Here is a 24,420-nt window from a genome sequence, read left to right as displayed (position 1 = left end):
GGTGTGATGCTGTGAAGTCATCTGTGTGTTTTTCTTTCGTTCTAATGTCCATGTGCCGGTGAAACACCAAGAATCTAACACACACACACACACACACACACACGCACACACACACGCACCCTCTCAATGCCCATCCTCACTTCCTGATGGAGGCCTAAAGTGTAAAAACACTGCTAATCCTCTCTCCGGGATACGGGAACTATCACAGCTCCCAAAAAACAACAGGATCTCCTCCTACATTCCCTCATATCATAACTGTCACGTCAACACCTCGTAACTCCACATTAAACCCACTGTTTACACTCGGAAATGATTACAACAGGACAGCGTTCCTGCGATTAGCAACAGTCCAGAACGACAGGGTCGTCCTTAAAAGTTCTGGTTAAATACAGCGTCACTGGGACTGTGTGTGTGTGTGTGTGTGTGTGTGTGTGTGTGTGTGTGTGGAACAATGTGTGTGTGGAACAGGGTGTGTGTGTGTGTGTGTGTGTGTGTGTAATTTACGTAACTGTAAATTATCCAAACGCAACAAAGAGTTGTTTAAAATATTTCCTGAATTTCTTCATGAAAATAACATTTGAACATTTTACAGATTTCAAAATAAAAGTCATTTATTTCAGAAAATATTTACACAAACATCTCATTATCACGTGTTAATCAAGCTGTCAACCAGATAAGCTCATGTGTTTGTTCTAGTCACCAAGGCGTCAGTAATTACACACACACACACACACACACACACACACACAGGGGGGTCAAAAGTCAAGGGGTCCCTAAGCACCTCAATTAGTGCGTTAAAGCCCTCCTTTCTGGCCGAGGTCACTCTTGTCACTGACCCCGCTTCAGCTTCCAGTGAAGACCACGTTTACCGTCCGAGAGGAAACCGCGCGGAAAACAAAAGGGAAAGAGTCCGGCGACAATCCGTTCCCACCGTCATTATCCTCCAGATAATCGGACCTTATTAAGACCACGGCTGCTCTTTAATATGCAAAGCACACTGCATTGATATTCATGAGATATGTAAATATGACGAATGACTAATGAGCAGCGAAACGAGGAGCAGCGGCCGAACCCGGAGGAAAAGGGAACGAGGGAAAAAAGAAAAAAAACAGACGAATCCGTGCCGCGCATTGTTCCAGGACGCAGTCGGAAACAAAGCCGCGGCGAGATAATTCCCGCAATCTGACCTTGTTCCAGAGCGATGTTAATCTAATTCAATTAAGACAGACCTTTATGCGGCCGAGGATTATGGGAAACGAATTTGCCGTGTCTCCGTTTACTCAGAGGACCCCGTGTTGATGGTTTAATTTGAACGTTTCAGAGGAATCTTCGAAGCTATTGGAGGAACTGACCAAACAAATGCATGAACCGTGTGCCCACACTTTTGACTGCCAGTGTGTACCAGGAGCGTGGAGCTGTTCAGGGACCGGGCTTTAGAAGAGCAGAGCCGTAACTAATGACGGACAAATGAGAGACAGTGTGAGGCCTTGTCCGTGCGTCCATTCACGACCAGCTTTTATTGATTAACCAGCTTTAAAGGTCTTCATTCCTTGGCTTTAAACTCTACCCTCCGTACGGTGAAGGGACATCCTTAGCTCCTCACAAAACGGACAAACCATGGAGCTGCTCGGGCCACTTCCCACATCGGAGAAGGGAAAAGAGAACGGAGAGTTTGGCCTCTTCATTCAGGAGCTGAAACTCTACACCGGCGTTCGTAGACAGCTCGGGTGTGCGGGGTTCAGCCGGAGCTGCTTCTGGAGAAACGTGACGAAGCAGAACTCACACTAATCTAAACTGCAGGGACACCCAGTCCATAAACGTGTCCTCGGGTCCACTGTGGAGACGACAGGGACCGCTGGAGTGAGGTCTAGTCTCAAGGGGGAGTTAAGAAAACCAGCTTTTTGATTCACATCAGATTCAGTGGTTTGTGATTCACAAGAAGAACACTTCTCCTACAGTGACTACACTCTGCCTGCGGTGAGGTAGTAAGGTGTAGGGCAGGTCACATGACCGTGGGTTGTTTTCACAGTGGAAACACTGACCCAATGGCAGCTGGTAGAAAAAGGGGAAGTTTTCATGTCTTCATTTGAATAAGATGGCCTGAATCTGTCACAGGTTTTTATCCCCGTCCTCATCTTCCACACACACACACACACACACACACACACTGTGTGGTCCGAGGACGTCTCATCAACTACCAGCTCTCGGGCACAATCAAGTCTTTGTCTGGTGGCTACACACTTTCATTTGTGCTCTTCACTTTTTCGCTTTCAATAAACAGTCCTGGACTTTCTGTAGTTCCATAAAACAGGTCCGAAATGGGAGCCCGATGAACTGAATGTACTTCCCATATGTACTTTCTGAGACCAGTGTAAACAGTGAGGCAGTTCTACAGGTTCTATGACTTAGAGCAGAGGTTCTCCAACTAGTTCTTACAGCAACAAGACCTCCAAAATGTAGTAGAACATTCCAACGATCTTCCGAATATTTGTATTTCAACTTAATCCCAATCCCTAGTGATTTCACACGCATTAAGAGCGCTCCCATCCACTGGTGGGTTCTCAAACGTTCGGTTATTCACCCAACGAAGAGTTAAAGACACAGCGCTGATCTCCGTTAGTGATCGCAGGTGTAGGTTTCAGGGGTCAGCACTAGTGTTACAGAAGCACTGCTGACTTTTCATGCTGGGTTGCCAGATATGTACACAAACCTTTATGAAGGTAGTACACGTTTTACAGAAGTCCAGGAACAGTCCTTTAAATGTTTACGAATTCGCCTTGAGACGAAGGTGTCTGAATATAAACCACTATGTGAGAAATTAAAATGTCCTTTTGTTTATTGTTTATTACACGTGGAAAATTGAGAAGCACTTTAATGTGTAAAGGTGGTACTGCTGTAAAACCCTGTTGAGTATTTTTGTCCCATCTTTGTTTCTAATCAACCTGCTGCCACCCTGTCAGCACACCTCCGTCAGACTTACTGTCCTTGTATCCACTCCACCCACCAACCTATCAGCCTTCACCTGGCATATCACCCACCCAAATGACTCTCCACCAGCCTTAACCAACAGCAGCAGCTGTGGCATTTAACATTTCCCTAACGCCTCCAGCGGCTGGCCCGCGTTCTCAAGGGATCTCACACTGGAAAGTTCAACTTCCAAAGCATGATAACACTGTTACAGCCCACCCCCCGCCAAAACGGAAAGCTGGACTCACCTTGACGTCGGAGAAGAACATCTTGAGCATGTTGGAGCTGGGGTACCGGGTGTAGAAGAACATGAGCTTGGCCTTCTTCAGGTGGTTGGGGGAAAGCCCTTCCTGAATGTGCAAATGAGTGGGTTAAGGAAAAGCAGCCGAACCCTGAGCCTAGAGCTGGGGGCAGGATTTGCTTGCCATGGCCATCATCATTACTCAAGGTGCCGCGGCGTCACGGCCAATAAAACGCCACGGCCGCACCGGTTTTACATGAGAAAGCCATTCCGCAGGCAAAGCGAGCAACGTCTTTCCCTAAGCCTTTCGCCTCGGACGGCCCACTCCTTCAGATGTAAAAGAGCAAAGGGGGTCATTTGCATGGCACCTACAAATACAGCGGTAAGCACTTGGAGAAGCCCTCTGGCATGACCGGCACACTTCACAACCCGACTGGGAACACTCAGGGCCTGGAACGTAAAGGAGCTGTTGGGTTTATTGGTTGGATCTTGTTTTATGGAAAGAGTTCGTATTGTTATATTAACCCTTTAAACTCTACCCTTTAAACATGGCATATGACAAAATAATGATCTGTTTAATGAACATTCACTTGAGCCGGGAGCAACTCCACAATAAAGAAAGAAGTCTTAAAATAACACAAACACAATGAATAAATGAATGAATGAATGAATGAATTAGGACAGCTAATGATGGACGCTGGTGATAAACTAAATCTAGAGGCTAAATTAAACTTGAGTTTGATGATTATTGACACTGTAACACACTCTCTCTGATACACACTTCAGTTCCTCACACTTATGAAAACAGAACTAGCACAAAATATAATATGAATGAAGAAATCATGGCAGTGACACTGAAATGGCAGTGGATACTCAGAGCTGGATCACTTGGGAAAGCAAACAGTTTATGATAGTTAGGACAATGTAGATGGGGTAGTTATGAGGTTGGAACTACCAATAGTCATGAGATTATTAAAATGGTGAGTTTGAGATTGGGGTAGCTATGAGGTTGAGATTGGGGTAGTGATGAGGTAGGGGATAGTTATGAGGTTGAGATTGGGGTAGTGATGAGGTTGAGGATAGTTATGAGGTTGAGATTGGGGTAGTGATGAGGTTGGGGATAGTTATGAGGTTGAGATTGGGGTAGTGATGAGGTTGAGGATAGTTATGAGGTTGAGATTGGGGTAGTGATGAGGTTGAGGATAGTTATGAGGTTGAGATTGGGGTAGTGATGAGGTTGAGGATAGTTATGAGGTTGAGATTGGGGTACTTATGAGGGTGGGATAGTTATGAGGTTGAGATTGGGGTAGTGATGAGGCTGAGGATAGTTATGAGGTTGAGATTGGGGTAGTGATGAGGTTGAGGATAGTTATGAGGTTGAGATTGGGGTACTTATGAGGGTGGGGTAGTTATGAGGTTGAGATTGGTGTGGTGATGAAGTTGGGGATAGTTATGAGGTTGAGATTGGGGTAGTGATGAGGTTGAGGATAGTTGTGAGGTTGAGATTGTGGTAGTGATGAAGTTGGGGATAGTTATGAGGTTGAGATTGGGGTAGTGATGAGGTTGAGGATAGTTGTGAGGTTGAGATTGTGGTAGTGATGAGGTTGGGGATAGTTATGAGGTTGAGATTGGGGTAGTGATGAGGCTGAGGATAGTTATGAGGTTGAGATTGGGGTAGTGATGAGGTTGAGGATAGTTATGAAGTTGAGATTGGGGTAGTGATGAGGCTGAAGATAGTTATGAGGTTGAGATTGGGGTAGTGATGAGGTTGAGGATAGTTATGAGGTTGAGATTGGGGTACTTATGAGGGTGGGATAGTTATGAGGTTGAGATTGGTGTGGTGATGAAGTTGGGGATAGTTATGAGGTTGAGATTGCGCATAGTTATGAGGTTAGGGATAGTTATGAGGTCGGGGACAGTTATGAGGTTGAGGTTGGGGATAGTTATGAGGTTGAGGTTGGGAATAGCTATGAGGTCGAAGCTGGGGGGAAGTTATAATATTTGTGTTGAGTTGAAAAACAGAGGCAAATTAAAAAGCTTTCCATTTTAAAGCAGCCTGCCAGCCTTTACAAACCAATATCTCTGACAGTGATATTTTATTTGGCCGCAGCGTTTAGAGGTCGGCGCGAATGAACTGGACCAAGGAACCGGTCAGTGTTCGTCTAAAGACATCTCTTTGATCCTCTAATATGACTGTAAAATGACACATTTGTCATGTAAATATGGCTAATCCCAAAACATAAACACGTCTTGTAAATTCAAAGACTCAAAGGAGGCCGTAAGTAGAGTACTCCAGATGAATGGGAGAAAAAAGGAAAGGGAGTGAGAGGATAAAAAAGGAGAGGGGGTGGTTAGTTGGGAAAAGCGCATCTATCGCTCTCTCTCTCCCTCTCTCTCTCTCTCTCTCTCTCTCTCTCTCTGTCCGTCTCTCTCGCTCTCGCTCTCTCGTGCCATCTGGTCTTGCTTTATGAGCACAAAGGCCAGAGAGAATGAAAGAGGGACAAGCTGCTCTTTTCTTTTGCAGCATTACTTCATTCAGAGCGAGGGATGAATGGATCATGCGCGAGCACCAGAAGAGAGAGAGAGAGGAAAAAAAAGAAAGGAAACATGAAAGCTAGAAAGCCGAAGACGAGTTTAACAATGCAAACGGGGATAAAAGTGAAATGTTTGTGGTGTAACACCCATGGCGTGAGTGTAAACACAATAAACATACTTTTATAGAGTGGTAATTATAAGAAGTGCTAGTTTAGCATGGTAATAACATGTAATAAATACGTAATAAAATATTTATAAACACGGGGCGACGCCGGAAGGGCGACCACTCTCTCTGACTTCCATTGCAGGGTTAGATAAAGTTGCGTGAAACAGTTTAAGACACTTTCCCTGGTCGCCGCAGGGCCGTGCTGGTTATCGGCGCTCCCTCTTTCTCTCTTCGCGCGGGAGCAAAAACTGCTTGGCCAGTCGTCCGGCCGTTTCAGTCCAATCTGCACTTTTTCCACCATGCGTTCTGCATTCATCAATAATCTATTTAAGCTAAGAACGCATTGTAAGTGCGAACAGGGGGGGACCGAGTGTGACATTCCTGCAGAGGACGTTCTCCTGCCCTAACCTCCGCCACACAACAAAATGGCTGATTATGCGATTCTGCCAGACAAAGAGTCCTCCACACCCTCCTCCCCAGCCCTGCCTCCTCTCACACCGGCTCTGGGCCTTTGTGTCTCTGTCAAACAGAAAACCGGCTGCCAATAACCCGCCGGACACACAGGACCAACTTTCACCTGCCGCTGCTCCGACCTCCGCACAATGCTGTTAAATGAAATATCAAAAGTCCCAGAGTGATAGGAAACTCCCAGATCTCTATTCACGCCACATCCCGGCTCGTGAGCCCAAGTCCCGTTTGCTGCCCGACTTATGTCTCCATTAATATCTTAAGTCCACGGTAACCCCATTCCCAACAGAGCGTTCCCCGATGGTAACCCCATTCCCAACACTTCCATAACCCCATTCCCACCGTTCTCATGATTTTACCTAATCTTCTTCCTCATGCCCTAAACCAAGGGTCTCTTTTTGTGTCTCAAAGGACAAAGGGTCAAAGGACATTAGTGCAATTATGGTTTCAAAGCAAATTAAAAATGTAATCCGTTGTATGAAAAATACATTAATGACCACCTCCCCTTCCTATTACTGGGTGAAATTTCAGGGGCAGATCTGACAGTACCATGTTGTCAGTTTGAAAAGAGGTTGGACCAATAGGAAAGGGCAAATACAGCTTTGAACAAACTGCTCTTAAATTAACGTCCAATCATAATTACGATCTTTTTTTTTAATCTCAAAAAATATTCTCACACGGTGGCTACCCTGAGTCACCAAGTCTCCGAGTCTCGCTTCCCTGGCCCTCGCATCCACCGTATCATTTTATTATTTGCAAATACCAACAACAATATCAGAAAATACTTCCCTGTACAAACAGGGAAGGAGTCTACTTCCTCTTATTTTATTTCCTCTATTTTCCTTTTACTATTCCCTTCGCTGCCTTCAATGTTGTTCTTGAGTGCAATCATTTTTAACCAGCTACAATAAAAAACCCACAGCGACTGGTGCGTAAGGGTCATTGTTTAATTGTTTTCCAACCCTCTCTTCCTTCTTTATTCCCTCGCTCCAGTTTCTGGGTGTGGGGGTGGGGGTGGTGGTAGTGGTGGCAGTGGAGAAGGAAGGGGGCCTTGGCTCGAGAGACAAGACGAGGCAGTGTAATGAAAGACAAACAGACAGCCGCAAACACCTGTTAATGCTCGCTTCAAAGAAAAGAAAAGAAGAAAAAAAAAAAGCATTGAGCCCCCCCTCGCTAAAAAAAAAAAAGAGAGAGGGAGATTGTTTGGCTGCCAAGCAACAGCTGAGGGCCCTCAGGTTGTTGACAGATCTTTATGAATCAAAAGGGTTGAAAAAAATGAAAAGGAGGGATAATTGTTCCTCTCTCTTTTTTCTATAATAGGATATGATGAGGGATGACAGAGGTGGAAGCTGTCAGTCAGACGAAAACACAGACGGCAAGGCTAGGCCCGGAGACCTCAGTTGAACCTCACAGCTTGGCAACAGAGATATCGGCCCTGGAATTATACCCAGGGGGTCCGAAATTATTTTGAATGTTTTTGTAAGAAATGCAAATTTGAGTGAACCTTAAAAGGTAGGGATCCTTTCTGAAGACCAGGCTTTTTTCTTATTGACTCTAGATATATGTCAGTGACCGCGATGAAGGTGCCATTTTAGCTGTGGACGTGGCAGTCACCGGGTTAGCATTAGCGGGCCGTGACACAAAGGCAGTAAAAGGGTCGTCTAGCGTCTTAGTAGCGAGACCCATTCTGGGTTCGGTCCCTCAGGAGTTAACCTGAAACCTCCATCCCTCCGGCCTATGCACCCTTATCACGAGGCCATCGCGTGGGGTTAAACCATGGGAATCAGGGGACACCGCTCTCTAATGTATGTCTGGAAGGGTGAGTGTTTCGTGGTGAAAGGCACTTGACTTGGAAATGAAGACTTCACAACAAAAACGGCCAAGTAGAACACCTCCGCCAAGTCTAACAGAGGCCTGAGCCGAGCGTTTGGGGCGTTCCCTTGTATCATTGCTGTCCAAAGAAAAACAGGTACCACTTTAAAAGATGGCTACGTTTATAAAGACTTAAATACCTGTTTATTACATGGTTATTAATTAAGATTTATATTGTAATACAGACAGGAAGGGCGACAGTCACCTTTTTACTTTTCTAATACTGAAAATGTCAGAACGTACTGGAGACATCAAGGGAATGTGAATTTAGTCAAAAAGACATTTGTTAACTCATTAACAAATATGTGCTGGAGCTGAAAGGGTTAATCTCGACTGATGAAGAAGGTCAGTATCTGGCGAGATCTGAGGTTTAACTGTGCAGGTGGATGTGGCTTCACTATTTGGCAAATGACAGGTCCCTGTTGCCCTTTAAATCTACGTGTTATAACAGATTATTAATCACTATTAGCGTGTTAACAACATAATTAATAACTATTAATAAACTATTAATAAAAACTGTAGTCTGATTGTAAGGTATTTACAGGTGTTTTAAAATTAAAAAAAGAGGAAAAACCCATCTTAAATTTCAATGGAAATCAAGGTAAAACAAAATTTCCAAGTAAATTTGGAGCATTCCTATTGGTCCATTCCTCATGAAATCTTCACACAGTGTGATGTACAAATGACGTAGTCTAAAAATGTCTGAACATCTACAAAAATTAAGGTACCTGCTTTTCCTTGGAGAGCCAAGAAATAGATCCCTGCCGTGATCAAAACCAGACCTGGACTAAAGGCGTGTAATCAGATAGTGACGGACTATGGCTGCATTATGAATATGAAAATATTATAGCAACACAGGACAAGCAAAAGGATATTGTACTCCCTGAATACGGCGAGATGTCCGACATGTCCTGAAGGTCTCCACACTCGGACTTGATGAGTGCGAGGGACAGACTCTCGGCCGTGCTCCCTGGGTGGGTTGGCGAGCAAGCCCGGTGGTGCCCCATGTGGTGGTTGGACGCCATCTTGGTCCGTAAGCTTGTGCTCTCCCGCGAGAGGTCCATGGAATCGGGTGAGCCTCTGTCTTTGCCTGGGTAGCCTACCGATGGGGCACCGAGTGGGCCCTGGAAGGGGTACCCCATGAGTGGAAGTGGAAAGGGATGGCGGAAAGATGGCGGACTGAAGCCCATGTTGGCGGAGAGGGAGGAGGGGTGGAGGGAGGGATGGTGGTGGCCTCCGTGAGCACCCACCGCTGACGATTGGTGGTGATGCTCGGATGCAGACTTCCGCACCACTAGAGGCAGCGCCTCGGTCTGATCGTTGGCACTCGGGAGCGGGACCCCACCGAAGGATTCGTGGGGGCTGGGGATTATGACGTCCCCGAAGCACTGAAGCCGCTGATTGGCTGTGTGAAAGTTGGGGTTGTCCCCGTTGACGCTGAAACGATCCTGAGGTGCCGGGAGCGGTGGGAACACTTGGGGGAGAGGCCGGGGTGGTTTCGCGAAGACCTTGACTACGGTGTCCACAACCTGGGACATGGCAGAGTTGAGTTCTTGCTTCAGTGTCTCAGCCAGCTGCTTGCCTTCTGCGTGCATAGAGGTCAGACCGTGACCCTTGTTCCTCAGGGAGCTCTCCCGTTTGGGCTTCTCTCCATCCAGGAGAGCTTGTTCCCTAAGCAGCGCCCTGGCCCGATCCAGAAAGTGCCCCGGATCCAGGTCCGACATTTCGTTATCGGAGCGGTCGGCAGCAGAATCTCGCACAGGACGCTCGTCCATGTCTCCGTCGATGAGTCCGGCGTCAGACCGACCGCTGTCTTCCGAGAGGTTCCCGCCATCGTGCTCCGGGTCGTTCCCCTCCGAGTCGGTGCTATCGTAAATCTGGAAGAACTTCTCCTGCAGCTGTCGCAACTGTTTCTGCATGTCCTCCAGCTGCAGCTTGAGCTGCCGACGTTCCTCCACCTTCTGCTCCTTGCGCGCTGACACCAGCTGCTGGAAGCTCTGCTGCTGCTGAGGAAGCTTCTGCTTGCGCTTGTTCTCGCGGTATCCGTCTCTGGGGCTGGTGGGCTGCTGAGGACACTCGCCGTCCCCTTCGCCGTCCCGCTCCCTGTCCCGCTCCCTCTCCCGCTCCCTGTCCCGCTCCCTCATGCTGGGGTTTAATGGCATCATGACATTGGGGGAGTGGCTCATTCCACGTATGATGTTCTCGACACGAGCTCGCTTGGCTCTGAGATGTTCGTCGTTGAGTCTCTCGACGTCAAAATGACCCAGAGTGGGGCGGCTGAAGGGCGAGAGACACTCCTGAGGGCTGTCCTGGGATGAGTTGCTGCAGGCGTCCTCTTGGGGCAACTCGGAGCCGGTGCTGGAGAGGGCGCTGCCGGGGAAGCCCGATTCCGCTCCTGCTCCACCTCCTCCATTTTTTGCCATGTTGCTCTTCAGCAGCTGGGAGATGATGGTGGCACCGGGAAAGGGCATCATGGCATCTTCGTACGAGTTAGCCCTTTTCAGAAGCTTCCGAAGGACATTAGATTTGGTCTCGCTGGCGTCCTCGTGCCCGAGCTGTGTCCCTTGGCACTCCAGCAGGTCCTGCTCCCGGCTGTGGTGGGCGTTCATGGCCCCGTAAATGGCGGCGGATTTGGCTGCTCGGGCTGAGATGCTGTCCGCAGAAGCTGCCGGTGTGGGTGTGGAGGTTGAGCCCACGGTTCTCTTCACGCCGATGTCCACTCGTCGTCTTTTGGTCTGTCGGTTTAGGAAGGACTCGCTGTCATGGTCCGGCATCCCTGGGGCTAGTACTGAGCCATTTCTCACAGGCCACGGCTCACTCTGTTACAGCACCGCTCTGGTTCACTCCAATTCACTCCAGCTATCTGCAGCCGGGAAGAGGGACAAAACAACAACATGGTTCACCAACGGCACTAGCTCATGAATTTAAAACGTCATTTCCTCAGGAAGGTGTGTGCAGCACATATAGGAGGGGGGGGGGGTGCAAAAGTTTGGGCACCATTTGTCAGATGACATGTAATTTACATTTTTCCCACTAAAAAAAAAAATATTTGGAAAATATAAAAGTCATAAAAGAAGTGTGTTTCCTGTGGAGGATGTGGGAGGTTCGTTCTTCTTTTAAAAAAACAACACATATTTTGACAAAAAAAGAAAAAGCCTCTGAAAATGTTTAAAAAAATTAAAAACTGGGAAATGTTTTATACACAATAATATTCCAAAATAAAAGTCCTGTATTACCGTCACACACTCATTCTAAAGTGATTACAAAATGCTTAAGAATTCATTTCCAATTTGGATCAGAGCGAGTTATTCACTCTTTACACAATTTTACTTTAATGAAATATGGTCGATACTTTGGGACAGGAAGTGAATGAAGGGTGAGTGGGTATAGGGGCTATGTGTGTGTGTGTGTGTATGTGTGTGTGTGTGTGTGTGGGGGGGGGGGGGGTTAACACTTTATCTTCACACACACATGAGCAAAGTCCTACATTCTGCACACTGCCCTAGTGACAAACGCCGCAACAATTGTGGGTTCACACGAAAACAACAACAACAACAACAACAAAAAGCTGCATACAATTATGTTAATCGCCCTTCTACTGCCCCCAATTACACGGATTTAAGGTTTAGGAACTTATGGTCATAAAAAAATCAAGCTTAATAGCACTGAGGAACAAAGACGACAACAGAAAGTATTCCCACGGTTATCAGACCCTGCTGCTGTCCCCACCATCACACACCACCTGTTTAAAACTATATCTCTGTTTTGTTTTGTTTTGAGAAAAGTGTGACACCGAAGCGTTTGAAAATGAAAACTGATCAAATTTAAACATTTAATTCAAAATAATAATTGACCACCATTTTTTTTTAAATGTAAACTTCTGATGTTATTTGAGTTATTTCAGATTTAAATGTGTCTAAATTAATTGTAACTCCAGTTAAAGAGGGTCACGCGTGTTTTAGGGGACACTTTTAGCCCAAAAAATATGATATAAAAATTAATACGAATTTAAAAAATAAACACTAAGGAATTTATAAAATAAAAGGTTTTCCTCTCTTTAAAGGAACTTGCATCTGGCCTTGGTTTCAAACCCATACAGTGAAGAGTGGACAGTCTGAAATTCAGTATTTAAACCACTGACAAAGCGCTCGTAAAAGTCCTGTTTTTAATAATAATTAATAATAATAAGAGTCCTTGTTGAAATTTGGATTTAAAGCCTCTGAAATCTACGTGCGGACTTTTTCATCGCTAGCGAAAATGCGTGAATTAATTAATAAGCGACTGTTGCGCTTTTATTACGAACGCTTTTTATGTAACGGACGTAACGCGACACTGAGAACAGGAAGCGAGAATATCATCAAAAGCAGCTCAGGTTATTTGCTCGTTTTTTAAAAAACTCACACAATTCAGTAAAGATCCAAAGACTCACTTTGTAAACTGTCAAAATAAACTTATATTTCATCGCTTTTTTCACCCTTAGAGTGTGTTTAGAGTGTAATCCCCAGCTCGGATTAAACCCAGTGTGGAGTTCACAGTGAAGAGAAATGTACAAGTAACGTGTGATTGTTCAGAAAACGTTAAAATGAGAGATTATTTTGTAGCTTGTTTTTGAGTGTGGGCTCGTTTACGGGAACTGCCGAGTTTCACTCGAAATTTAGCCCAACTTCCCCATCAGCTGTCTGTCTCTCTCTCTCTCTCTCTCTCTCTCTCTCTCTGTGTGTGTGTGTGTGTGTGTGTGTGTGTGTGTGAAATATGAACAAATTCACATAACGCAATCTGAAGTACACAGAGTTGATTTTGTGTAAATGAAATGCAGAATAATGTCATAAAAAAATATAGCTGCATTTTTTCCCCTTTTTTCTCCTCTGTGCTGGTGTTAATCACTGGCTGATCACACCTTAAATATTTTTACACAAAGATATAAGCTGAAGCCACAAAACACGTAAAACACGAGGAAAACCCGTCAAATCAACCTCGCTGTCAAGTGACATCAAGGAAACACGAAGTGACGACTGATGACCCACTCGGAGGACTCAGAAAGTGGACTTGGGGAGGAGACGTTGGCATGGCAACAAATAATAACGGAATCCCATTCTGAAGTTTTTTTTAATCTGAATTGTGTTTTACTTCAAAGCTCTAAATGTAGACAAATGCCACAAAACCGAATCAAGCGCTTCGAAAAGCTGCGCTCTGTGTGTGTGTGTGTAATGTGTAATCGCCTGTCTTGTGGGGACCCAATGAGATTTTGTGGAGAGCAGTTTGTTTGGTTCTGCTTTCACCAGAGAACCCAACTTTTATTTTGAAAAATAAAACAAACAAATAAAAAACAAAACAAATAAACAAATAAAGTAGAACAGATTTTGGGTGCTGGGATTAGTGAGCTTTAAGTTTAAACTACCGAGTTTAAGATTAAGATTAGGCTTAACGTGGTTAAAGAGTAGTATTTCTTGACTACAGTTAGTCTCTGGACGTCCCCGCAAGTGCAGTGAAACGGGAATGCGTGCGTGTGTGTTATGCCTTTCCAGCACCTGTCTATCTGTCCTCACCGCGCACCTGTCTCCCCCTCCGCGCATGCGCAACAATCTCAACCGCTTTGTTTCGGTCCATTTTCACAGATCTGACGAAGCTCAAAGTTCCTTCCTCGCGCTCCGTTCACGGCGGCTTAGCGCGAGGCTCCAGGAACAAGGGGGAGGACAACGGGAGGACGCGGATGCAGCTCGGCGCGAGGACAGTTTCGGTTTGAAAGTGGGCAAACACACCTTCGACTTTGCGAGCGCTGGGCGAAGTTAGGTTGTGCAAGGAAACAAATCAAACCCGCACGCGCAGCCCCGCTTTCTGACAGGGACAGGGCTCGTTCTGGAGGAGAGAGGTGCGAACAATCTTCAGGAAGCTTCAGAAATCAGCCCTAAACACGTCACAACGAAATATAATGTTGCTATATGAAAATAAAGTAAAATAAACATAGGAGACATTGTCTGTTCGCGCGTGAGAGAGAGAGACACACAGAGAGACACCTTCTGAAGCACCATCTCACACTTTCATCAAGCTCGAGATCCTTGTAACGCTACAACGCCAAAATAAACCGCAAAGCTACAAAAAAAGCGCACAAAACGCAAACATTGCGATTACTTTATTGTTGCGTCTACATTTCTAAATTCACAAATTATTTGATCTGTGATTTGTTTTGATCTCCCAGAACTCACAGCGACGCTCAGGAATGTCACATCAACGCAAAACCCGCACATAAACAAATAAATACACAAATAAACTCAATTTAATCGCATTTCTTACTTAATTCCAGTTGCGAATTTGCAAACGCTTTGTTTGTTTTTTTCTACAAAAACTGCATCAGAGAGTTTACTCACCTCGCAAATGGACGTCGGGTAAAAAAATCCTCTTTCTTTTATCCGAGAAAGACACAGAGCGAGAGAGAGAACGAGAAACAGAAAGAGAGAGAGAGAAAGAGAGAGAGAGAGAGAAACGACGTATTGGAAGTCCGCGCGAGGTAACTGAACGATGCGCGTGAGAGAGAGAGAGAGAGAGAGAGAGAGGGAGGGAGAAAGAGAGAGAAGAGAGAGAGAGAGAGAGAGAGAGAGAGAGAGTGTGTGTGTATGTGCGTGTGTGCAAACGAGAGAGCGACACCGGAGCGCGCGCGTGCTTTTTTGCGGCTCCTCCGGGCAGCGCGAGCCACTTAAAGACGCGAGCGAAGGAAACAGGAAGGACCCTCCGAGCACGTCACGCGCCAGCATCGTCGTCGTGGTGATGTAACGGCGTGCGCTGCCAATAAGGAGGCTCGCGAGGCGGGGGACGAGGACCGGGCAGACTCCCCCCCCCCCCCCCCCTCCACCACCACCCCCCCAACCACCACCCTCCGCGAAAAATAGAAAAGACCAAAGATAAACAAACGCTTTTCCTTTCTCGCGGAGATGGAGCTGATGGGAGAAGAGTCTGGAGCAAAAAGTTGGTCGATGAATAATCGGTGGATGGTTAATAGCTGCAGGGTGTGTGCGTGTGTGTGTGTGTGTGTCGGGGGGGGGTGGGGGGGGGGTTGGTTCAGAGGTGAAGTTGTGTATCTGTGTTGTGTTGTGTTGTGTACTGTGGTGAAACTGAAGGCACTGTGTGGTTCTGTAATGAACCTCCATCATCTCTCCATTATTCTCGGTAAATAACAACAGAGAAGTTGGTCACGGCAGTTTATCTCTTGGTTATTTTGCTGTTTCTATGTTTCTGCTTGAGTTATCAGCTCGAGAACGTGTGATACACACGTGTGCCAACTTGAACTAATGTGTCGGTGTGTGTTTTTTGGAACCACTGCTGGGGGAAAGGCACACACGGCTACTTTAAACACCCTTGTGTTACAGGGTTAGAGTTAGAGCTATAGGCTCCAAACGATGAGTTACTGTTAGTCTTCGGCTATGATTAGGTACGAGGTAAGAATCAGGGACAGTGTCATAGTGAAGCCTAGTGTTAAGTTTATGGTAAGAGTCAATCCCAGGGTTAGGTTTAGTGTTAGTCTTAGGCTTAGTGTGATGCCTAGTGGCGTGTGCCTTTCACATTTTAGTGTTGACTGGATTAACAACGTCTTATTGTCTCTAATTACTGTGTATTTACATTGTAACAACACATGTTATAACTCTATAACTACTATATATGTATATACTGTTACAGATAATGCACCCTGTAAATGTGTTTATACGTGTGTAATTACATTGTAACAACACATGTTATAACTCTATAACTACTATATATGTATATACTGTTACAGATAATGCACCCTGTAAATGTGTTTATACATGTGTAATTACATGTAATTACATTGTAATCACTAATATACCTTGTGTAATTACAAGAGTGAAAGTGCATTTACAGACTCTCTACTACTGTTGTAACAGTGACTATATAACCCGTAGTTACACAGTTATTAATGTATAATAACAGTTGTTAGAGACACATAATAAAAAGTGAAATGTTGAGTGTTGTTCTTGTTGACAGCTCACAGATTGATGGAGCTACGTCACTGATTATTGATTATTATTATTATCCCTAAATAACACCAGTGTTTGATTCCTCTCTCTGTTCTGGTGTGAGGTGTGTTTACAGCGATAAGAGGAAGAGAAGAGAGCGCACCGTGGGAGGAAATGGCTCTGAGAGAAGACAGGCGCGAGGCGTTATAATCGTGGATTAATTACTGTTGATAAACAACAACAAATATGTATTATTTCATGTTTTATATTTGTTTATTCTGAGCTGTAGTTCGGCTGTGGCCCGTTGAGCTTCACCGTGAAGTCAGCAGTGTTTAAGACTTGAGGATATTCTCTGTAATCGACTCTCTTTAATCAGCACGGAAACAGTTAATGGCTTTAACCCTAGTTTTAAAAAAGCCCCCGGGTCCTCGGACCTGCACCGGCCGCTGGTCGCCCATTTTGTTGTTTCTTCACCTCTTCCTTCTACAAACACAATAAACCCGCCGAGTCCTGACTCTGTACGTACTTGGTTTGTCGAAGAGAGCGCGTGCAATGCTTTGCATGCCGTTGGGCGCGCGCGAGGTGTGCTCCACCGGCAAAGGCGTTCGGTTGATCTTCCGCCCGTTTCTAGACAAGCCACGCCCCTCCCCCTCACTCTGCGCTGGGATTGGCCGCTACAGGCAGCGAAGTGTTCTAGAACGCTGCGAGGCGTGCGATTACGAACTCTTGGCCAATCACAGCGCGGCTGGGGGGCGGGGCCGGTTGGAAAACAGGTGTGGAATTAAAGACAGTGTCTCTCCTTCGTCAGCGTTCCTTGGTGTTTCACTTTTTTTCTGCTTTTTGCTGCAATTATTGATTTGTCTCTGTATTTAGGGGAAGAGTGAGGACACATATGAACACACACACACACACACACACACGAAACAACAACAAACGTGGTCAACAAACGAGACAAACGTGATTCAGTTTACAATTTACAGGTTTGTTTTTGTCTTCTCTTCTCTTCTCTTCTCCTCTCTTCTCTTCTCTTCTCCTCTCTTCTCCTCTCTTCTCTTCTCTTCTCTTCTCCCCCTTTTCCTCATTTTGCCCGATCATTTATTTCTAGAATTAACTGGATTTCTTTTTGTCCAAAGCTGTGCAGATGTGTGAGCGGCCGCTGTTTGAAGCTGATCTTCAGAGAAAAACTTTGACACAGGCCGCGATTTCCGAGAATATTTAAAACTTCTGAAAATACAGGAGTTCAATTTACAAACGACGACATTAACTACAACAACTCCCACTTCAAGTGACTGAAAAAAAATATTATGTATTCTAATAATTATATAATCACACACACACACACACACAAACACACACACACAAACACACACACACACAACCAAAAAGGCGAAAAAAAATCAACAACAACAAAAACAACGGGGAAAGCGCGAGGAGGTGAAGAGGGTGGGCGCGCTGCCTGTTTGATTCTAAGTGTGTGTGTGTGTGTGTGTGTGTGTGTGTTCTCACAGAGATTAGACAGAGAGTGTACTCATGGGGACCTGTTCACCGAGGCTCGGAGAGAGCACTGTTCCATATTTTCAAAGTGATCCTCACACTATCGGTATTTTCAGAAATGAAGTGCCGCTGGCCGCGGCTCAGGACCCGCTCCTCGCCGCTCAGACCCCGCGGAGTCCGGGCTGCGGTGTGTGAGGAGAGCGGCTCAGTCGGTGGTTTAACGTTTAACACAGCGCTCTTCCTGATGGGGTTAGGCTCAGGGCTGGATTAGGTCTGGGTTCAGGTTTAGGTTCAGCTCCTGGCTACAGTGAGGTAGAATCATCACAACTGAACTGTGTGTGTGTGTGTGTGTGTGTGTGTGTGTTTGGCTCTGACCCTCGTTCTTGTTGCTTTGTGCAGCCTGTTGCTGCTTTTAAACTGAAAATAAAGACATTATTATTATTATTATTATTATTATTATTATTATTATTATTATTACAATGTAATAAGCGTTCAACACTCACTATTCATGCTTTGAATTCCACGTTCAATTGTGTGTTATGAAGATAACGCTGATGAAGTTTGTTATTATTATTATTATTGTTATTAAAAGTGATTGATCCGACTGGGATTGAAGCGGCTCGTTTCCGGTCTAAATGGAAACGGAAAGGTCGCGCGCTCTCGGCTCTTTCACTATAAACGGACTCCATCCGCCCGTACGTGAACGCGCACTGAACACGGGTTAAAAAAAAAAAAAAGAAAGAAAGAATACACCGAGTGTAAACGCTTGAACAGAGCACGCGACCGCTGTCCGCTTCCCGCCTCTTTAAAACAACAAGAGAAATCACAACAAACACACATTCTTTCACAAAAACCATAATAATTATAGTATTACTGTTATCATCATTATTATTAACGTTAATAATCATAATAATAATAATGTTTCATTTATAAAAAAAAAGACTCAAATATATATATAAAAATAACTAAATACAATAAAAATAAAGCCCTCAGAATTCAGTTAAAAATAAAAATTAATAACGTTTTATTTTAATTCATTTTTTCCTTGCTGTAATTCTCTGTAATTTTTATTAATATCTAATAACCATGTAACTACACAACAGCCAGGCAATGTATTAACAGTGTAATTACCTGGGATGTGTTCAATATTTCAGAAGGACTTGAGTATAACCCCTCTCCTATAATCACATATAATTGTGCAGTAATTGTTAAGATATATTTGTGTAATTACATGTTATTATATACGTTAACCTGGGTTATTACATGTAATAATGTCTTGATTGATATACTGTTGTATTAATATCTATGTAATTGTTCAGTAAACGTAGAGATATATTTCTGTAATTACATGTATTTACATAGTAACAAAAGAGACACCAATGTGTTATTACATGACATTGTGCAGCAACTAAAAATGAAATACTTGTGTAATTACATTTAATAACATAATAATAATAATTCAGATACAGTTGAGTAAACACTAATGAGTAAAAAATTAAATCCAGTGCAGAGTCACCGCAGCGGTACTATAGTAATTACTGTATTACTGTTCACACAGATGTTGCATGTGTTGTTAATGTGTAATTACACAGTTATTACGGACACAGTATGAATTATTAATGTGTTATTATTATTAATATGTAAAGACAGTGTACCCCTGTTTCTTTTCTATTTTATTCCGCATTCCCAAAGCAGTGCAGACATTAATCAGAGGAATCCCGATGTTAGAGTTAATATTTATTTATGTTGTATTCGTTTGTGTGAGCACATCTGTTTATATGATTTTACTGTTTAATAATATCCTGTCATTTTTAATTAAAATCTAAAATCCACCTTCAAAACATCTTCTGCTTTTTGATGCCATCACTGTAGCAGGTCTAGACCAAACACATCGATGAGTATCACATTTAATTCAAGCTCTGGAGCAGCTGCACATGTAGTCCGTACCTGAGCTCACAGGCGGAGTGCCATCAGCCCCTCACAGCAATGTTCCAGAGTTTGAGTTTAAAGCTTTTTCCAGAGGCGGAGTTAAGAGCTGGTGTTGAACACGAGGGCTCTGCATTAACACCCTCCATCGTAGAGGATGATTTGCATGTTATCGCCATGGAAACAGATGCAGACCACCTCCTCCTGTGAAGGTCAGAGGTGAAGGCTGAGAGAGGAGCAGTGGCCAGAGGGAGGACCACTGCCAGGTCAGTCCCAAACACACCCTCCAGACAGCCCTCCGGAGAGAGGAGGAGAAGACAGAGGTGGAGAAACCTCAGTGTGTGTGTGTGTGTGTGTGTGTGTGAATGTCTTCGAGGGATGGCACTGAGTGATGCTCATTTCACGCCTCATTCAAACCTCTCATTAAACTTTTACTGGCCAAAGAGAGAGAGGGGGAGAGAGAGAGAGAGAGAGAGAGAGAGAGAGAGAGAGAGAGAGAGAGAGAGAGAGAGAGAGAGAGAGAGAAAGACAAATTAAAGAAAGTAAGGGAAGCAAAGAAAATGGGGAGAGGAAAGAAAGAAAGAGTAACAAAAAGAAGGAGGGAAAGAAAAAACAGAACAATACAAACAGAAAGTGAAAAAGTCAGACAAATAGAAAGAAAGAAAAAGTGAATGAGGGGAGAGACGTATAAAAGGAAGAAATGCCCGATTAATGACTCAGAGAGAAATAACACAGAGAAAAGAAAGAAAATGAAGAAAAGAAAGGAAAAAGACGTAGCACAGACAAACTCAGAGAAAAAGAGAGAGAGACCGAGAGAGAGAGAGAGAGAGAGACAGAGAGGAAGAGAGAGAGAGAGAGAGAGAGAGAGACAGAGAGGAAGAGAGAGAGAGAGACAGAGAGAGAGAGAGAGAGAGATGGAGAGAGAGAGAGAGAGACAGAGAGAGAGACAGAGAGGAAGAGAGAGAGAGAGACAGAGAGAGAGAGAGAGAGAGAGAGAGAGAGAGAGATGGAGAGAGAGAGAGAGAGAGAGAGAGAGATGGAGAGAGAGAGAGAAAGAGAGAGAGAGAGAGAGAGAGCATTAGGGCATTAGAAGGAGAGGAGGGGTATAATGTCCAGTGTCTCGATGCCCAGCTCACTGTTTATCTCTACGGCTCACATGCAGTGAATAACACACACACACACACACACAGACAGATGGTGTTCTGATGTGTGATCTCTATCACAGAACTCTGCGTTCTGATTGGTTGAGCCTGGCTGTTGTATTTCTCCATATTCACTCTTCCTTTAAGTCGTTTTTTTAACCCCTTGTGGGTCAGTAACTATAGTCCAGTGCAAAACATAGAGCCAATCACCTCCACACACTCACACAGTCACTCACTCACCCAGTCACTCACATACACACCCAGTCATTCACACACTCACCCAGTCACTCACACACACAACCAGTCACTCACAAACAAAGTCACTCACCCATTCACTCACAAACACACACACACAACCAGTCACTCACACACAAAGTCACTCACCCATTCACTCACAAACACACACACACATTCACCCAGTCACTCACACACACACACAAATCATTCACACACTCATCCAGTCACTCACACACACTCACACAGTCACTCACACACTCACCCAGTCACTCACACACACTCACACACTCACCCAGTCACTCACACACACTCACACAGTCACTCACACACACTCACACAGTCACTCACACACTCACTCAGTCACTTACACACACTCACACACTCACCCAGTCACTCACACACACTCACACAGTCACTCACACACACTCACACAGTCACTCACACACACTCACACACTCACCCAGTCACTCACACACACTCACACAGTCACTCACACACTCACCCAGTCACTCACACACACTCACCCAGTCACTCACACCTGTAGACAGTACACAGTCACACCGCACTACCATCATGTGTATGTTTGGAAAGCAGTGCACCTGGAGGAAACCCACGCAGACTCAGAGAGAACACACCACACTCCTCACAGACCTGATCCCACCCAAGACCTGAGACCCTGGAGCTGTGAGGCAGCCACAATGAATAGACATAGTCTTCACTAATCCCAGTCCTTGGAAAAGACTCCTAATTCTATATCACACCCACGTCTGGGGCAAATGTAAATACAGACGTTTTTCTCTGGACATTGACTAGGTCAGTAACACGTTCTCTCCAGAACTACGGACCCCGCGTGAAGCTGGACCCCGTGTGAAGCTGGACCCTGGGTGAAGGCTCCAGGGTGAAGCAGCAGCTGAATGTGAGCTCAGCCAGAGACACAGAGCAGAGCCAAGAGGACGCTCACAATGGCCTTATCACTCAGCCTTAAAATAGGGCCTGATTCTGCCAACACACTCTTAGGCTCGCACGCCCGCATTCTCTTTCTCTCTCTGTATTGCTTCCTCTCTCCCACTACTCTTTCTCTCTGTCTCTTTTCCTATACCCCTGTCTCTCTTTTCTCCTTCTCTCTCTCTTTCTCATACTCTTCCCATTTTTCTCTCCTCTCTCTTCATTCCAGGATCTTCTTTCACTTTCTCTCTCTCTCTCTCTCTCTATTTCTCTCTCTCTCTATTTCTCTCTCTCTCTGTCTCTCTCTCTCTCTCTCTGTCTCACTTTCTCTCACTCTCTCTATTTCTCTCTATATCTCTCTCTCTCTCTATTTTTCTCTCTCTCTCTCTCTTTCTCTGGGTCAGATATTTCTCTCTCTCTCTCTGTGTCTCTGTCTCTCTCTCTCTCTCTCTCTCTCTCTCTCTCTCTCTCTTTCTTTATTTCTCTCTCTCTCTCCCTGTCTCACTTTCTCTCTTTATTTCTCTCTATATATCTCCCTCTATCTCTCTCTCTTTATTTCTCTCTCTATATCTCCCTCTATCTCTCTCTCTCTTTATTTCTCTCTCTATATCTCCCTCTATCTCTCTCTCTCTTTATTTCTCTCTATATATCTCCCTCTATCTCTCTCTCTCTTTATTTCTCTCTATATATCTCCCTCTATCTCTCTCTCTCTATATATATATATATCTCCCTCTATCTCTCTCTCTATATATATATATCTCCCTCTATCTCTCTCTCTCTTTATTTCTCTCTCTATATCTCTCTCTCTTTATTTCTCTCTATATATCTCCCTCTATCTCTCTCTCTCTTTATTTCTCTCTATATCTCCCTCTATCTCTCTCTCTCTTTATTTCTCTCTCTATATCTCCCTCTATCTCTCTCTCTCTTTATTTCTCTATCTATATCTCCCTCTATCTCTCTCTCTCTCTTTGTTTCTCTCTATATATCTCCCTCTATCTCTCTCTCTTTATTTCTCTCTATATATCTCTCTCTTTATTTCTCTCTCTATCTCTCTCTCTTTATTTCTCTCTCTTTATCTCCCTCTCTATCTCTCTCTCTTTATTTCTCTCTCTATATCTCCCTCTATCTCTCTCTTCATTTCTCTCTCTATATCTCTCTCTCTCTCTCTTTTTTTCTCTCTATATATCTCCCTCTATCTCTCTCTCTTTATTTCTCTCTCTATATCTCTATATCTCCCTCTCTATCTCTCTCTCTTTATTTCTCTCTCTATCTCTCTCTTTATTTCTCTCTCTCTCTCTCTCTCTCTCTCTCTCTCTCTCTCTCTCTCTCTCTCTCTCTCTCTCTCTCTCAGATGTTTGGAGATTGTTCCTAGGGGAAGGTCATAGGACGACTGCATTGTTCCAGTTGCTACTTTCATGTTTATTCACATGTTTTATTTTGTTTTGTTTTTTCTTCAGAATCACATTTATTCTTTGTCACTTTCCAGATCCAAAGCTTGATTTTGACTAAACAAAGTTCCAGGTCGAACAGTTAAAGCAAAGATCTGTAAGTTCCCCTTAAATACAGTGTGATGCAGTCACCGTTACAGCGGGGATCCACTTATCTCTTTCTCATTATTCCAAACGTAATAATCCTTTCCAACTCCACACACACAACTGTTGTCGAGGTTTGGCCGCGTGGAGGGTTTCACTGACCGTCTGAAACATATCCTTGGCTTCAAGCAGGTCATTATCCTTTGATGTTTGTCCACAGGTAATTTACTGAACCTCGCCCCATTGTTTTAGCGCTGTGCTGAGTTCCAGAGGTGTCCCTGTCTGACCCCAGCTCATGGTCAAAACATCCAAATATAGGTGCTCTCTGTTACGTCTCAATGATGCACAGCGCTCCTCTCTGACCCTGCCCACCGCCACCCCTCCGCACTCATAAAACCCACGCTAAGCGATGGAATAACAGAGATAAGCGCTGCTTTGGACACTGATTCGGCTCGCTGTGGTTTCCAAGTGGTCCCTGGGGGGCCGTGGACAGGAGGAGGAAGGTGAGGGTGGTGGGGTGAGGGTTGGGGGGCCAGAGCTGGACGTTGTATCTGAATCGTTTACCCCCTGCTGAAGAGACTGAGCACAAGGAGCCGCTAAGATATCTTCCAATAACAAAAGCCGCCGGTGGTTAAATATCAAACGAAAATCCAAAATGCGCCACTGGAAAATCCATTAGAGGCCAGACGACACTTTTATGGCCGGTCGGCGAGGGGTTAGGGTCGAGGGGTCGCGGCTGGGGTCAGGACGGCTCACTTTTATTTTTTTTAAACCCTCTTTAATTACCGCTGCACGTTGCCAGGCTATTTTTGATTAAAGCTCGATCCAGACCCTGTTCATGCCTCAGATTGTAACCTCAGTGCATTTTTTAAAAGGTGTCCTAAGGGTCCTTTCAAAGAACCCAGTGGAGGAACCACCTCCAGATCCTCGT

General features: G+C 44.7%; 1 protein-coding gene across 1 annotated transcript; it reads right to left on the bottom strand.

The window, feature by feature from the left end:
- Positions 1 to 2,404: 2,404 nt before the first annotated feature.
- Positions 2,405 to 14,752, bottom strand: LOC136702360 (prospero homeobox protein 1-like). Its single transcript, XM_066677388.1, has 3 exons — positions 14,615 to 14,752; positions 9,125 to 11,112; positions 2,405 to 3,323 (listed from the first exon to the last, which is right to left on the bottom strand). Exons 2-3 carry the CDS (start codon positions 11,021 to 11,023, stop codon positions 3,150 to 3,152), a joined length of 2,073 nt encoding a protein of 690 aa, XP_066533485.1. The 5' UTR covers positions 11,024 to 11,112; positions 14,615 to 14,752; the 3' UTR covers positions 2,405 to 3,149.
- Positions 14,753 to 24,420: the final 9,668 nt, after the last annotated feature.

The sequence above is a fragment of the Hoplias malabaricus genome, chromosome 7, assembly GCF_029633855.1.
Source record: "Hoplias malabaricus isolate fHopMal1 chromosome 7, fHopMal1.hap1, whole genome shotgun sequence".
NCBI classification, from domain to species: domain Eukaryota; kingdom Metazoa; phylum Chordata; class Actinopteri; order Characiformes; family Erythrinidae; genus Hoplias; species Hoplias malabaricus.
This window is presented reverse-complemented; position numbering and strand designations above follow the sequence as displayed.

Bases quoted from the DNA above. Each gene is read 5' to 3' on its own strand.
- LOC136702360 (XM_066677388.1), bottom strand. From the start codon at position 11,023: ATGCCGGACCATGACAGCGAGTCCTTCCTAAACCGACAGACCAAAAGA. The intron at 3,324-9,124 runs ATATCCTTTTGC...ACTCATTTGCAC, and splicing joins CGCCGTATTCAGGGAGTACA to ATTCAGGAAGGGCTTTCCCC.